Source organism: Eschrichtius robustus, chromosome 2, assembly GCF_028021215.1.
Source record: "Eschrichtius robustus isolate mEscRob2 chromosome 2, mEscRob2.pri, whole genome shotgun sequence".
Lineage (NCBI taxonomy): Eukaryota > Metazoa > Chordata > Mammalia > Artiodactyla > Eschrichtiidae > Eschrichtius > Eschrichtius robustus.
Genome location: NC_090825.1, coordinates 61,001,769 through 61,017,930, shown reverse-complemented (window position 1 = coordinate 61,017,930; position 16,162 = coordinate 61,001,769). Strand labels below are relative to the sequence as shown.

The 16,162-nt window shown below is 45.3% G+C and overlaps 1 protein-coding gene across 1 annotated transcript; it reads left to right on the top strand.

Annotated features, from left to right (window-relative positions):
• The first annotated feature begins 1,033 nt into the window (after window positions 1-1,033).
• Window positions 1,034-8,978, top strand: OTP (orthopedia homeobox). Its single transcript, XM_068533533.1, has 3 exons — window positions 1,034-1,070; window positions 2,357-2,766; window positions 8,448-8,978. Exons 1-3 carry the CDS (start codon window positions 1,034-1,036, stop codon window positions 8,976-8,978), a joined length of 978 nt encoding a protein of 325 aa, XP_068389634.1.
• The last annotated feature ends 7,184 nt before the right edge of the window (window positions 8,979-16,162 follow it).

Here is a 16,162-nt window from a genome sequence, read left to right as displayed (position 1 = left end):
GCACTTTAAATTGTTCAAGTAGTTTAACATATTCGAGAGGAAAATAAAGAGCATTTAACTTTATTTACAGTCTAAAGTGGAGTTGGGAGCCGAGCTGAACTCAGAAACTTTGACCAAAGGAGCGGGCTGTGGGCCAGGATGCAAGCGTCGGCCAGGCGGAGCAGCAGGGCTCGAAAGGTGCAAAGTGCAAGAATCGGCACCGCGCACGGGTCCTTGAAGCAGACGTCGGGGCCTGGCAGCGCCGGGGGAGTCGACTCCTGTTTTGCTCTCTAGGCCCTGCCGCGGGGCTGGGACTCTGTAGGCCCGGGGTCCCAGCCAGGGCGTCTGGACCCTAGGCGCAGGCCTGCTGGGCGGCAGCGAAGTCTAGGCGCGGTCTAGAGGGCGCGGCGTGCCCTTGTTGTGCTCGGGCTCGGCAGGCCTGCGCCAGAGGCAGGCCAGTGTTGCCCAGCGCGCTGGTGGGGGCTACTCTCGGGTCACCAGGGGGTCATGCCCTGCTCTGTCCCCTGCCCTGCCTCTGCACCAGGAAGACCCTAGCTCAACGAGACAGAGCTGCGCCTTTGGAGCGAGCAGGGCGGGACAAGGAGAAGGAAAGGTGTGCCTGGAGGAAATCCCAGGGAAGAACTATCGGAGGTCAGGCAGAGAAGCCCAGGGCGAGGGCAAGGCGGCTGCCGCCGCTTTAGCAGCTGCTCGGGGCTGGAGCCGCCGGGGCTGCCGCCGCCGCCGCCTCCTCGGGCGGGCGCGAGCGGGCGGGCGGAGTGGGGGACTCTCCGGGCGCTGACATTTGCAGGCTGCCCTCCTGATTGGTCCCCTCGCCAAGCTGCTCACGGGTTCATTCAACTGTTAAGCACCTCCCCATCTCTCTAAAGGACATTATAATGCAAGAAGCCCCCTTTTTAACCACAAACCGAATTTTCTTTCATTTAGGTGATCTATATATATCTATATCGTATAGCTTATAGCTTATATCTATTTTAAATAACTTAAAGCCGCTAAAATTTGGGGGGGAACATCTTTCACCCTGGAGCGGTGCGCGATGCTGTCTCACGCCGACCTCCTGGACGCCAGGCTAGGTGAGTGCGCGTCTCTCGCCCAGGCAGCCAGGAGAAGCCCGGGCAGGAAATTGTCAATTTGTTCCTTATTTTACCTTAATGTGCCCTAAATGGACTAATTTCTTTAAAAGTAATTGTGCTGCATTAAAGTTTAATTTGATTTAACATCGTCTTTTTAAAAAATCTATGGAATATGTAGATCCAGAGGAGTTGGGAAATGTTGTTACTTCTTTTCTTATTTTCTCTTTCCCCCTCCCCCTTATTATTTTTTTTAAGGGAACGACCTACCCCGTGATAATTTGTTTGGAGGCGTTTTTCTTTCTCTCTTTTCCCCTCCTATTTGCGTTAATTTGAGATTTCTTTTTTCTCTTTTTCCCTCTCTTCCTCTCTCCCCACTACCTCTTTCTCTCTTCCTCGTCTGAGTATGGTTGAATTTGTAAAAATCGGTCTTGAAGGAGAAGCCGCTGCAGTAGAAGCGGATTTGCTAAGTGTGCTCATTGAGAAAGGAGAAAAGCCAGATTCATCCTGACGGGCATCCGGCCTGCAAAGGGACTCGTCATTGCCAATGGCCGAGAGGAACGCGCCTTTTATTTCTCCGGAAAGAAAAGTTGAATTCTCTAAAGCTTGATTCACTGTTATGTCTAGAGAGTTTGCTTGAGTTTCCTTAATGCTGTCTGGGTTACTGGGCTCAGGGTTTCCGGTTTGGGAATCTTTGGTGATGGATGTGACTCCATTTTCCAAACACTTTCTCTGATTTGAGGGGGAGGCGGAGCTGATTTGGGTTGCTTTCGGGAGGTGGAAAGCTTGGAGACTTATTCATCTTCCGAGGAAGTGAGAGGGAATCAGCTGAGGGCCGGAGGTAGAGTTCGTCAGGCTGCCTAAGCGCAGGTGGGGCAGCAACGAAAGAACCGTTTAATTTTTCTTCTTTCTTTTCTTTTCTTTTTTCCCTCCTGGTCGAAGGATATGCTCTCGGGTTCCTGGGGCACCAGGGGTTCGGTTCATGAAAGGGACTCCGAGGCATGTTTCATTGCCGGGACTGGGAGTGTTTCATTGTGGGAGAGAAGAAAGCATGTGCTGTTTACTACGGGACCCCGCGGCGGAGAGAGGGGAAAGGGCCGGGAGCCGGTATTACAGCCTGGCTGTTCAAATCCTGGGGAACCCAGCTGAGCATCCCGGGAGATTGCTCCGTAGGGCGACCGCGGGCTCAGAGGGAGCCGAGGATGGGGCTGAAAAAGGACCGCGCGGGGAGAACAGTCCCTCCTGGCATGGCCAGGACAGTAGTGACCACCATCCCCTTGCCTCCTCAGGTATGAAAGATGCCGCCGAGCTTCTGGGCCACCGGGAGGCGGTGAAGTGTAGGCTGGGCGTGGGGGGCTCCGACCCCGGGGGCCATCCGGGGGACCTAGCGCCCAACTCCGACCCAGTCGAGGGAGCCACTCTGCTGCCCGGGGAGGACATCACCACAGTGGGCTCTACGCCGGCCTCTCTGGCGGTGAGCTCAAAGGACCCGGACAAGCAGCCGGGGCCCCAAGGTGGCCCGAACCCCAGCCAAGCAGGTCAGCAGCAGGGCCAACAGAAGCAGAAGCGCCACCGGACGCGCTTCACCCCGGCGCAGCTCAACGAGTTGGAGAGGAGCTTCGCCAAGACTCACTACCCCGACATCTTCATGCGCGAGGAGCTGGCGCTGCGTATCGGGCTGACGGAGTCCCGAGTGCAGGTACGCTGGGCTTGGGCGCCAGGGCAGAAGACAAGGAGGGGCCGGGTGGACTTGGGCAAAGGAAGCAGGGACTTTCCTTCCCTTGCAGGGATCCTGGGCTGCGCTTCCTCTACCTATGCTTTCCTGGGTCAAGTTAGCTCCTCTGCCCGCAAACTGGCCCCATCGATGGACAGACAGTGCCCCCATCTCCTGCCAGTATAGCCACATCCCCGCAGAAACTCCTCAAAAGCAAAGCCGGCGTCCTTCAATTGCTAGGTCCCTTCCTTCCTCCTGAGAAGGGAACCTCCGGGTCTCCCACCTTCTGTGTCTCCCAGGCGGCTAAGTCCAGCACGCGATTCCACTCCAGCTCGCGTAATTGACAAGTATTTCATTACCCCTAATGAGTTTGTGTTAAGAGTCTGGATAAATGGGAGAATGCAACAATTATACAGAAAACATGAAAAGGGAGAAAACAAGGCGAAATGGGCACATTTCAAAAAAGATCTACACCTGGGTTTTATGGTGTAGCTCTATTCTCCTTCATATCACACTCCTGCCGCTCTCAGGCAAAATACCCCTAGCTTTGATGTTTACAAAGGCTTTGAACTTGGCGGCCTACCAATGCGCTGGGAGAGGCTGGAGCGATCTCCCACAGACTCTAAGTCCTGGTTTTCCCTAAGGTAACTTGGGGAGTTGGGGAAAAGAGGGCTTTCTTGTAGATCTCCGATTTGAAGAAAGGACATTTGGGGCAGGAAAGATTGACCGGCAGTAGACAAAATCATTACTGAACCCTTTTTCTCATCCAACCGCCCTCCAAGTTGTAAATTACATGTGACTTAGAAAACCACACCTGTACGTTTTTTGAAAATCGGGGAATAAAAGTATAAGTCCAATGCATCTCGGATTTTTTCTGCTTTTTAGAAGAATGAAAACATTATGTCAAATATTTTATGGACAGTTGCTGGAGGTGAAATTCCAAGACGCGTGCTTAGTCTTGAGCTATCCAGGGTTCTGAAAACCTTCCTTTCCTGTCTTGGACGTGGTATTTTCTGTTCCTTACCCTGGGTGTTGATCTCAGCTCTAGCTGCTTTTACAAATTTTAAATATCTTCGTTTTACAAATTTTAAACATCAAAGTTTAAAGATCTCAGTTACTTTACATTTGATCTAAGAAGAGACAAGAGTGTCCTTAATCACGGTGTTGAGTTTTTCTGTCTCCATTCTGCATTTTAAAGATAGTCTAACCTGGAAAAATAGCATATGCTTCTGTTTTAAATAGTCAGCAAAAAATGTCATTAGGGACTTAAAGTGGTCAAATTAATATAGCAATATTCAGGGTATAACATAGATTAACATTTTTACTCAATGTAAGTCTGGGTGATTTCCTTAGTGAACTCTGGAAGCCCTGAATCATGGGCCATTGAAATTAAGCATCAAAGGCATGTTAATTGCATTGTGCAGAAATATATTACTAGTGCTCTTAAATTTTTTTTTACCTCACACCTCTTTTAAATCTTTTGAAATTGAGTTCAAACCTTAACAGAAATATACAATTTCAATATTTCCATTACCGTTAATAATAGTACTGGCTTGTTAAAATCCTGTCGGTTCAAAATTCATAAATTTTTTGTCACTCAAGAGAAATGCTATATAATAATTTTTATTTTAAAGACTAAAATGCTGTTGCTTAACCTAGGCTTACTAGTAATTAGTTTGAATTAAAATAGAACTTAGAACCACAAATAAAATATAATTGGACAACTGACTTTATGAAAAAAGAAAATGAGGTCTATTAAACTTTATTAGGTCTTCCAAAGGTTAATGGCAGTGATTCTTTTAATATAAAAAGTTGTAAATGAAATAAAACACAAACTATGTAATAGAAACAGTTATTTTCAAGAAGTACACAAAAGAATAATCAAGAAGAATAGAGACAAAGTACTTTAATTGTTCTAACATAATGTTCAACCAAAGATAATAGCTTGATGCTGCTGATAGGAACAATTTAATAGAATGGCAATTTCAATATTTTTAAAAATAATGTTCCATAGTTTAAAAAGTAATCAGATCAACATAACCTTCTTAATTAACATTTCAAAATGATTAACATTATGTAACGTAATGCAAAAATAATTTATGTAAAATGTATTTACTTCGTAATTCATTGTATCGTTGCTCCTTGACCAAATTCAAATTAAATAGTAATTGGTTTATGTTCTTATATGATGAGTACTTCATAGTTTTCTTTATAGTTAACAGATTGCCACACATTCTTTTCAGTACGTGGGGCCACTGCACTGATTAAAAATGATCTAAACATTTAATTTATTGCAATTGTATGTTTTTAAAGATACTTTTTGATTCTAGACTAAATGATCTAAAATACTTATTTTTATCTATATCTGGCATATATCATACTTTTAAGTATTTATTAAAGCACCTCTACTCACACGGAGGCCAATTCCATGTCTGATATCGCTCCTCTTTTCTGGCTAGTATAATAAAACCATTCCTTTTATAGCATGCCATTATTAGAAACCAATTTCAGAATTATTTATAACCTGGAATGGCTTATTAAGCAGCAATGCGAGAATCATGCAAATTACGCGATCAAATGCAATATAATAAGCATAATCATTAGTCTCTAGCACGGATTAATTAACTTTCAATATTTTATTTACATAAAAACCAAATCAGTGAAATAACTTCTGCACAGCCAGGCTTGCCTTTCAATATTTTATACGAACAAAAATAATGTGCTGTAATTCCATTGACCGTGTCCCCCAGAATGGCCCTGTCACCTGCCACATCTTAATAGGGGGACAAGCCAAGAGTATTTTCTAGTTTTCTAATGGAATGAGAAATTGCATTTTCTTCCTCTCCCAGCACTATTAAAGTGTAATGAATTCGGCCCAGAGTTCACGGCTGGCTGATCGAAATGAACCTGAGATCTAGGCTTTAATACAGCTCCCCAGATTTCCTCCCAAATCTTCACATTAATCATTTGCTGGATTCCAATGAGATCTTCATAAAGCATTTGCTTCGAGGGGGAAAAAAGTAATATTCTCTCTTTCTCCCTCTCTTTCTCTATTTCTGAGCCATTTATAGATGGGGAATTAAACGGGCTATATATTTTAAAATACATTTACAGTATGTCTATATTACTGTAACAGCAGATATCATGAAAGTGGATTTTTAAATTCCAACCTCCATTAGATTCTCACTGTTGTATTAAGCATTTTCTGAAAAGAGCTGCATTTCAAACTGAGTACAAAGTTGGCCATGGCCGCGGTTAATATATTTCCTGGAGTTGTCATCTGTGCATTCTCAAAATCTCCCTTAGGTTTTACCTGCATTTTAATCTGTCATGCTCTAGTTTTCAAGTGGAAACATTCACATTTTAAAAACATATGCATCATAGCTTGGAACGTGCTCAGACCCCATGCAGATTTTTTTCCCAACCCCAGTAAGCCATGAAACATAAAAAATTTTGTAGCCATCATTTGACTGCTAACCCTCAAACATAATTGAGCACGATTTTTCGATTATTTCTATAATATTTAGTTCTTCAACAGCTGTTCTTTTCCGCTTGGGCCTGAGATTCAGAAACCTTTCTGGCAGGCGTGTTTTTCACTGAGATTCTTCGGGGCAATTTCTCCCCCCTTTCTTCTGCTTTTTTCCCCAGTCCCCCACCCCGTGCCCGCCCCAAACATTCAAACGTTTCGGGATTCACTGACATTAGCAGGGTGCTAGGAACCGCTCTTCATAGATATCTTTCAAAATGTATCCGGGTGCGGAGTGTGAGGTGTGGGGACCATCTGGACACAGACACCGTCCCTTGTCTAGGGCTCCATCCGGTCCAGCCTTGGATGGGTAATGCAAAGCGACCTCTGGCAGTAGGTCTCCTCGCTATGCTTTCCTGGGCTCCTGCGGGTTGCTCTCCGCAGAAGGCCGCTAACAGCTCAATCCGCGGCCTTCCGCATTGATCCCAGCCTCCACCTAGGGTTCTGCTGCCTCATTAATCCGCCGTGCCACCAGCTCAAGGGGCTTTAGCAGGGAAAGGACCCAACATCTTTACCCAATCCAGACACTGGAGTAGGCGGAAACATGGGAAGTGGGGTAGAAACCAGAGAAAGATAAGGTGGTGGGCGATGGGGTAGAAAGGCCAGGGCCAGCCCAAAAGCGGGAGAGGATTCTAGATTACAATGCCGTTCACATTGGTAAATAGAGAGTGCACGGGTGTGAACAAACCATTGTGCATAGCCGGTTTACCGGGAAAGGCGGTCAAAGTACTCATACTCATGATGTTTTAGTTTGCAGAATAAACACTAAATAGCTTGGATTAACGCTTTACCTTTTGGCCATGAATATGGTGGTCAAATTGCGTTGGCCAAATTATGAGAAAATTCAATCAGTACCTGAGCTGTGTCCCACATCATTTATGTTTATGCATAGTAAGCCTCCAACTGACTAATGTTGAACTGTAAGCCTGCCAAGTGGGCATGCTGGCATTTTTTTAAAAATAAGAAGATCAAATTTAAATATGGGGCAAGGGGATGTTATCTTGGTCAGGCAGTTTACTTGATATCTTTCAGGAAGAACCCTTCCTTCCCCTGTGGTGGTGAATTTGACATTCATAGACAAATCTGTCTGGTAAGGTCTGAACTTCCAGGGTCACTGTTAAGAAAGAACTAATAGGCTCACTTTGGAGTATATTTTATAAAACACATCTCCTTTAAAAAGACATCTGGGTTTGTCTAAGCAAAATTAAGTTTGATTCATACCTAGTGTGAGCTTTACACTTGACTTCTTTTGGTTTGTAGTGGTCAGAAAATTTGTTTTTAGTTTATAGATGAAACGAGGGGTGGGGTGGGGCTGAGGGAATTGGAGGCCTTGTTATTTGGGATCCTCAGTAAGTTCCTGAAAATAATAGATTTGAAGGCCCTGAGGCTTCGGGCTCTGGCAGCAGGTTCCAGCACACTTGCACAGCCCAGATAAAGGTACCCTTAGAGGGGCTTGAGAACGAGGCACGGACTTGTGGCAGCAGTACCAGTCGCTACGAATCAGAAGTCACGGTGGCGACCCAAACAACACTAACTCAGTGGCGCTCGCTTTCCCACACGGATCAGTATATTAACCTCTCTGCTCTGTCATCCATGGCGTTAGGGGTTCTCCTTTGTCTTTCGATTTTGGAACTGGCTATGTCATCCACGGCCCTTCATCAATTTCCAAAGTTACAGCGTTTCAGAAAATTCTATACCCCATCATTGTTATAAGGCACGCTATTAAGCCACATGGGTACGCAAGTTTATCTTCATTTGTACACCTGTGGGTCCAGCCTTGACACATGCCTGCCTGCAGACCTGTGCATCTAAGCAGCGAACAGAAGGTGCCAGCGTGCAGGGGCGTGGTGAATACTGCGCATGGTGTATGTTTGCACCGTGTGTAAGCGCTCCGGGGCACGATCACTCAGGACCCCGGGAGTTGGCGCCCGGTGGATGCAAGGGGCGCCGGTTGATTCCAGCTGGTGGAGAACCAGGGTCACCGGCTGGGTGCGGGGGGCGTGCCGGGCCGATGGCACTTATTCGGCCTGGAGCTGAGTGGGTGGACCTGACGCGGGTTTCTAGGGCTCAAGCCCCCACCCCTCCTGGCCCGCCCGCCGGCTAACAGCGCCCTGTGTGTTTCCCGCCCTGCCCGCTCCAGGTCTGGTTCCAGAACCGGCGCGCTAAGTGGAAGAAGCGCAAGAAGACCACCAACGTGTTCCGTGCGCCGGGGACGCTGCTGCCCACGCCAGGCCTGCCTCAGTTCCCGTCGGCCGCCGCCGCCGCCGCCGCCGCCATGGGCGACAGCCTGTGCTCCTTCCATGCCAACGACACCCGCTGGGCGGCGGCCGCCATGCCGGGAGTGTCGCAGCTGCCGCTGCCGCCGGCGCTGGGCAGGCAGCAAGCCATGGCACAGTCGCTGTCCCAGTGCAGCCTGGCGGCCGGGCCGCCGCCCAACTCCATGGGCCTGTCCAACAGCTTGGCGGGCTCCAACGGCGCGGGGCTGCAGTCGCACCTCTACCAGCCTGCCTTTCCCGGCATGGTGCCCGCCTCCCTCCCCGGCCCCAGCAACGTCTCCGGCTCGCCCCAGCTCTGCAGCTCCCCGGACAGCAGCGACGTGTGGCGGGGCACGAGCATCGCCTCCCTCCGCCGCAAGGCGCTAGAGCACACAGTCTCCATGAGCTTCACTTAATGCAGCCGCGCCCGGCCCGCTCCGCCCCCGGCCCCGCCCCCAGGTCCGCCCCGAGGCCCTGGCGGCGAGTGCCCGGGCGCCCCGCCCCGGCCCCGGCCCCGGCCCCCTGCTCCTTCCCCCTCCAGGCCTCTGCCAAGTCTCGCTTGGTCCTTTCCCTTGTCCTCCACTCTCCCGGGCTCACCCCAAGCCCCAGCCTGCGAGGCCACCCCTCCGCCTGATTTCGCTCCCGCCAGCCTCCCCAAAGCCCCCCTCCCCATCTCACCCGGCTCCTCCCTCCTCCCCGTCTCTAGCGCCTAACCCCACCCTTTCCCGCTACCCCCGGCCTTCCCGCTCGCACTCTTCGTGCTCGCGCCCTCCTCACGGCCTTCTGACTGGCTGCATTCCCATCCACACCTTCTACACGACGCCTGCGGCCCCCTCGCCCACCGCCTCCCGTCCGGTCCCTTCTTTGCCCGCACCTCACGCCCCTCCTCCCGCGCCCTGCAAAAAGCATCCTTCCCGTTATTTTACTTACCAGGGAGTAGACTCAGGATCTGAAATCAGACACCAATGGACTGGTTTGTGGGCAGAAACACACACACTCGCACTCTCGCTCACTCTCAGACACTACACACACGCGCGCGCACACACATACACAGTGCACCTAGGTCACACACGGACGTGTTCAAGGGACAGCACAATGTTAGGGATTTTTGTCTTAAAGGAGGACAAGCATCTACTACCAACCGCCTCATCTGAGGACCCAACAGATCACAATTTGATTTATCTTTGTATTCTTGCTCCGTACTCCTTTCTTTCTTTCCTCTCCCACCACCCGTTCCTTGCCCTGTGTACCCAGTCACATCCATGCAGCCCTGTACTGGCTTGCAAAAGAACGCTTTTATTTTATCTTTTTTTTATTTTCTTAAGCACAACTGTGTGCGGGTATTGAGGGAAGGCTTCTCAGGAGGAACATAACAGTGGATTGGGTGGCTGGAGTAGACTAAAGCAGTCATGTGATGAAGAGGTGATCTTACCCATTTTGATAAGTCTTTATAAGGAAGAATAAAATAAACATGTAAGAAAATTTTCCTTTTGTAAAAGCAAAAGCCACATCTCTTTTCTGGATCCTTCAGGACTGGGGTTCGTTTGCTTCCTTTTTCCGTTCCTCTCTCCTCGCTGCTCTGTGCCCTTGGTTGTTTTGTGGTCGTCCTGTCGTTCCTCGTGCCCCTCGGCCACCCCCACCCCGCCCCGGCCCCTGCTGGCCGCCGATGGGTGCACTCGGACATCTACAACCCTGCAACTTTGTACAGAGAAAACACAATCAGCTCTTTCTGCATGTGCTGGTCAAATCCAAACCCAGAGAACAGAAGCGCTTTCGAAGAATGAACAAACATGTGAAATAGGATGTTTTGTGTAGATAAAGCATTCTTGTTACATACTGGTCAATTTGTGATATGTTTTAACTTATTGTCTGTGCTTATTTATGGAATCTGGTTTTCTTAATAAATGTTTGAGCTAATATAAAGCATATTATTTGACTTTTCCGGACAAGTTTATATCAAATGTAAATGGATAAAATAAAATCATTTTCAGTATGTGATATGGAGAATAATGGGTTTTGGTGTGACTTTGAATGGCGGAAGGGTCTCGTGGTGGGGGAAGGGAAGATAACTCTTCCAGGAGGTTCTCAACTCGCGCTCAGTCGGCGGGATCCCCACTTTTGGGACGCGTCCGCTTTTCAGTAGGCTTGGGTTCAGTTCCCTGGTCGCCCCACAGCCTAGGCAGCACGCACCCACACGGCGTCCGACTCCGCATGCCGAGCCTGGAGTCGCGCGGCCCGCAGGCCGGAAGTGAGAAGCCGCGCAGTGATCTCCTCACGCGAGTTCGAGGCCTCGCGAGGCTTCGGGTCGACCCCGGTGCCTCCCGAGCCCGAGATGGGCCTACGGGCAAAGCTGAGCGCACTAAATGCAGTGCACGAGAGTTGATAAGTTTCTGGCGTGAACCATTTCCCTCGGACAAAGGAGCTGACGGCAACCCTCGCCGGGCTGCGTCCGGAAGGACCACCGTGAAGGAAGCGTGGAGACCGGGAGCTCTGCCGTCTGGCGTCGCCCAGAGCCGCGTGTGGCCCCAGGTACGTGGTGGACGAGAAAGGCCCGGGGCCCTCCCTTGGCGCCTAGGCCTCGAGGCCGTCCGAAAGAGGCGGCCCGGCCCCTTTGCTTCGGCGGATCCAAGTGGGGGCAAACGGCATGACGGGAGAAGGGTGTCCAGGGCGACCTGGCTGCGGGTCGGAGCTTCTCAGGCTTTCCCCTGCGAGACTGCTCTGGTTTTCTCAGGGTCCATCTTTGGGTCGAGCTAACCTCAAATTTAGACACGTGCTCAGTTCAAACTAAGTGGTAGTGAAAATGGCTTTTTTTTTTTTTTTTTTTTTTTCTGTAGAATGAGCTGGAAGGTTGCAGGTGTGTTTTAAACTTGGAGGCGAGTCGGTATCACAGGCTTTCTTTGGAAGACTAACCAAAATCAATCTTGTGGTGTGAAATTTAATGGTTATTATAGGCATTAGAATGCACCTTTTCCCATGGGAAGATTTCTCAGTTGGTTGCCACAGAATGGAAACCCTAAAAACACCCTTGTCCTAGAATACAATTTCATACCATTGGGAGCTGTTGTAGTTGTTACTCAGCTGTTTAAGGAACTGTTGTAATTGTTACTAAACTAAGAGAAAACAGTGGAATCTCCTGGAAGGTGAGGACAAAAAGGCATGATTTTCTGTGATAATGAAAAATCATTTGTTCATGTTACCTTAGGAATTTTAATTAGAGATATTCAATAAACTTGGTGGGTGCGTTCACAGAATATTTCAATTCTACATTTTCTAAGGGTATATTTAATATAATGTTAAAATATTAAAGAGGATAAAAACAGGCTCATTTGGGATTTCGTATAAAAATGGAACATTTCTATGTTTTAGAACTCACCCTAGATTTTAATTTAGCAGCATAATAACCAAATTTCTAAAATATCTGTAGATGAAAAATACTTTTCCTTGTTTTTACATTTTGTCATATTCTCCCTTGGCTTAGATTAGTGCTCTTTTTTTTTTTTTAAACTTGAAATTGTGGAAACTGTAGTCTCAAGTCCCATTTAAGAGATCAGTACAAATCACAGATTGCTTCACCAGTGAGCATGGAAGGTTGTTTACAAGGATGCTAATTTTACAGCTTTTTTATACTGCTATAAAACATAACTTTATGATGTAGGAATGCAATAAAGGATGCTAAGTGGGATCTTTAAAAATCGAATTTCTGAAAGGCAAGGGAAATGGGATCTTTCATTTGAAAAAAAATGGGCCAACTCAGAACACTGATGAGAAGTTGCAAATCAACTGAAGTGATAGATGCTTTCAAAGATACTTATATTTCATAATATAGTGGTTATTTATCAATATTATAATGAAAGTGTACAGAGTTTTTCACTTGACCTGACTCTGGAATAATACTTGTTTCTATGGCAATAGATTTTTGTATTAAGAATTCTGAACATTTTAATGTCATATGTGCCATTAGCATAAGGGAAGGCAACCTGGTCTAAATTGTTAAGGTTGACAGTTTAGCAAAGATAAAAAGCAGACAGTGAGAATCACAATCACAAGCCTGAAAGATTTCTGTATTTTGAGGGAGAAAAAAATAACGACAGAGTGATGCTTCATATTATTTTTTTACTCCCTGTCAGAAGCAATTCTGACTCAAAACTGTTAAAGTCATAAAAATAACTAATTACATTCAATAAGGTAATAAAGACAATACTGATGAATAATATCAGAGTACAGGGTAGATAAGTACAACATGTTAGATGTCCTGCATCTAATGAATTGTACTTTTTGCTGAGTAGTCTTTTTGGCATTGAATACTGTCACCACCACATGCTAGCTAGAAAAAGTCAAAGTCTATTATGATGTAACTATATGATTGATTTATTTGAGTACACATTTTCATCCTTGTTATCTTTATTTTTTCCTCAATATTGGTACTAAATATCATACATGGCATGCAAGGGATGTCATAGTAATGATGTTGCACTTAGTTTACCTTTTGTTGATGGTGGAAGAAATAGGTTATAGGAATTCAGCCTACTAAAGATGATGTTAGGTACTGAGTAGAAAATAGGATGCAGAGCAATTTGGGTAAATCAAGGTAGATGTAAATGGAAAATATAGAGGAAGTTCTAACTTTGGGGCAGTTTATGTTTGATGTTGTCAATGACTGCTTACCCTGAAAATGAAAATGTTTTTAATTTGTGTTGTGGACTTCACATATTAATTTTTAGGATAAAGAAAAAACTTAGCCCACAAAGATGTGTCTTCTAGTAATGGCAGTAGTTAACCTGTCAGTTGAAAGAATGTAACCTTCCTTTTCTCCCTTTCATGACATAAAGGTAATCTCATCTGAGGGCATTTATGTGAAGAAATAACAGCATGGCATAGTGAAACTACTGGCTCTTTAATCGTGGCATCTACTTCCTACAGGCTTCCTTGGTTAGTTAGATTCATTCATCGGGCATTTTGGAGTTTTTGAATTGTCACCATTGGCTAGGTTCACTGACTTCAGGCTAAACTGAGCCAGAAGCAATGTTTATTAGTAATTTTGTAGTACAGGCTACCCTAATAATTCAGCCCAAATATCTCATCTGAAGAATATCCATTCACCCTCGCTTTTAATGTGGGTTGCAGCTGTGTTCATAAGGAATTGAAAGAACACAAGTGATTGGGCATGTATTTTCTAAATTATTAATATGATGGCTAATAGCTGTAAACCCATCTTCGTATCCAATGCAGAAATTATGATTCATTTTTAAAATGAAAGCAGCAACAAAGGCGGGCACCCCCTGCCTGGCTCTGTGCTAACTCTCATCAGTGCAGAGCATTTGTTACGGGAACCATGGCCTATTTACATGTGATCATTACAGAGAGAACAATGCTTTTCACTTTTCCTCATGCATGCTCTATCAAAACAACGCATGGATTTATAAGACTTACTAGAAAATGCTTTTAAGGAATTTCAGGCATGAGCTACACAGAGGGTCCTCTTTTGATTTTGACGATGTCATAATCAGTCTTTAAGGGGGCATAATTAGTTGTGCAGTTAAGCTGCATCTTCCATCCACATGATCAAATATCCCATATATCCAAGTTTCCATCTTTAAAGCCACCTTGGATTTGAGATACACTTGTTGCAGTTGCTCCTGCTGCCACAATTCTTCTTAATTCTGAGTTGAAGTAATGCACAAGTACCAGGAAATATATAATTAACCCACATGACACATGTAGTATATGTTCTTTATATCTTTCATTGAAATATCACAGGACTTTACATGCTTTTATTCACAGTCCTTATTGAATCTATTTAAGATGAATCCAAACAATGTCTGGTTAAGAACCCCTAGAAGCCTTTAGTAGTGAAAAGATTATATGTGATTCTTATGAAATTAGAAATACTAAATTGTAAAACACAAAACATAGGTATACTGAAATTAAATAAGTTCTTTCTAGATTTTCTAATTGCAGAATTCTGAATGAGTTCAGTGAAGCTAAATTGGTCTCTCTTTTTGCTGCCCTTGCTTTATTAGTTATCACATGCTTAGTCTGCCTAGTTAGGCAGCTACTCCAACACTGATTTCAGAAATAACGTTTTCTGAGGGTATTTATTACTTTTCCTCCAGTATGTTACATTTGAACCCCATTTTTCAGTTTATAGAGCACATTATCTCATTTAAATCATCATGACATCTTTATGAAGTAGATATTATAATTTGTGTTTTACAGATGAAGAAATTGAGACTCATAGAGGTTAAGTAACTTGCCCAATGTCACATACCTAGTAAGTGGGAGAGATCATTCTTTTAAGGTGGTCTTCAGATCTTTTAGCAATAATATTGTGTATGTAACATGTAGATGCTGCTCTTATTCTTAAGGGAAGAAACTAAATAACTTCCCTTACTTAGAAGTTTAACAATCCACCCTTGTAATTTCAACAGGACAGATGCTTTTTGATGGGACATGATAACTGCATTAAAGTTAAACATGGTTTCAAGAGTCTGGAAACACTCTTTTCCTTCTGAACTTTACCCTCTCTTTAGTGGTTAATTCAAGATAGTTCTAGTGTGCCACTGAGAAGGCTCATTATTGTGTGAGCAGTCTTTATCAATGGAATTGTCTCCTTGTGACATGATCTCTGGGCTGAGGTGGTAAGAAACTTGGGAACTAGCTCTGGGAGTACTTTGAGGTGGGTGGCATTGTACATGGAGAGGGCATGGTTTGACTGTTCACAAGGGAGAGGATCCTTGAATCCCTTGGTCCTTCAGATGTGTTTCTTGTCTGTCCCTGCAAGATTTTATGGGAGATCTTTTGATGTTGCTTCTATATAATATTAAGTAGTCACAACCCAAGGTAAGCTATTTCCCATTTTCCTGTTCTCCACATATTAGAAACCCTCAATCATAGAATTATAAAATCTTAGCATTTGAAGGGATCTTTGAAGTCACCTCATTCAAATTCCCTGACCACAGTTGTTCCTTTTTCATTTCTCACCAAGGGGACTGACAGATTCTGGTTGAACACAAAACCTCTATTATTGGCCCAACTGCCAGGAAGTACTTCCTTTTATTGAGCCTAGTCTGCCTCATGCTCTTCCTTCTATAGTCTTGCCTCAATGGGGACTTTCTATTACACCTCTTAGTGCTGAAATGATTTTTCTTTTTAGTCTTTTTTTAGTATATCAGTCAGTATAACACCAGGCTATGCTGCGGTACCAGATAAACCTCTTCTCTCTGGCTTAACATAACCAAGCTTTGTTTCTTGCTCACACAGATTCCACTGTAAGTGAAGTGATTCTTCTGGACACCTTCCCTTCATGTGTGACTCAGTGATCCAAGCTGTTTTCATTTTGTGGCTTGACCACTTAATTATGGGGTTTCCATCATCTTTGGGGAAGGAAAAGAAAGAACTGGAAGGTGTGAATTGACTTTAATGCATTGGCCTAGAAACTTAGGCTTAAGGTCCAATAAACAAGAAATAGTTAGGTGGCTTCCTCTAATTGCAAGAGGGCTGGCAAATGTAGGGGAGCACATGGATAGTTAGTGAGTAGAAAATATCTCTGCCACGATCTTATTTTCCCTATGATAAACACCTCTAGTTCCCTTATTTAACG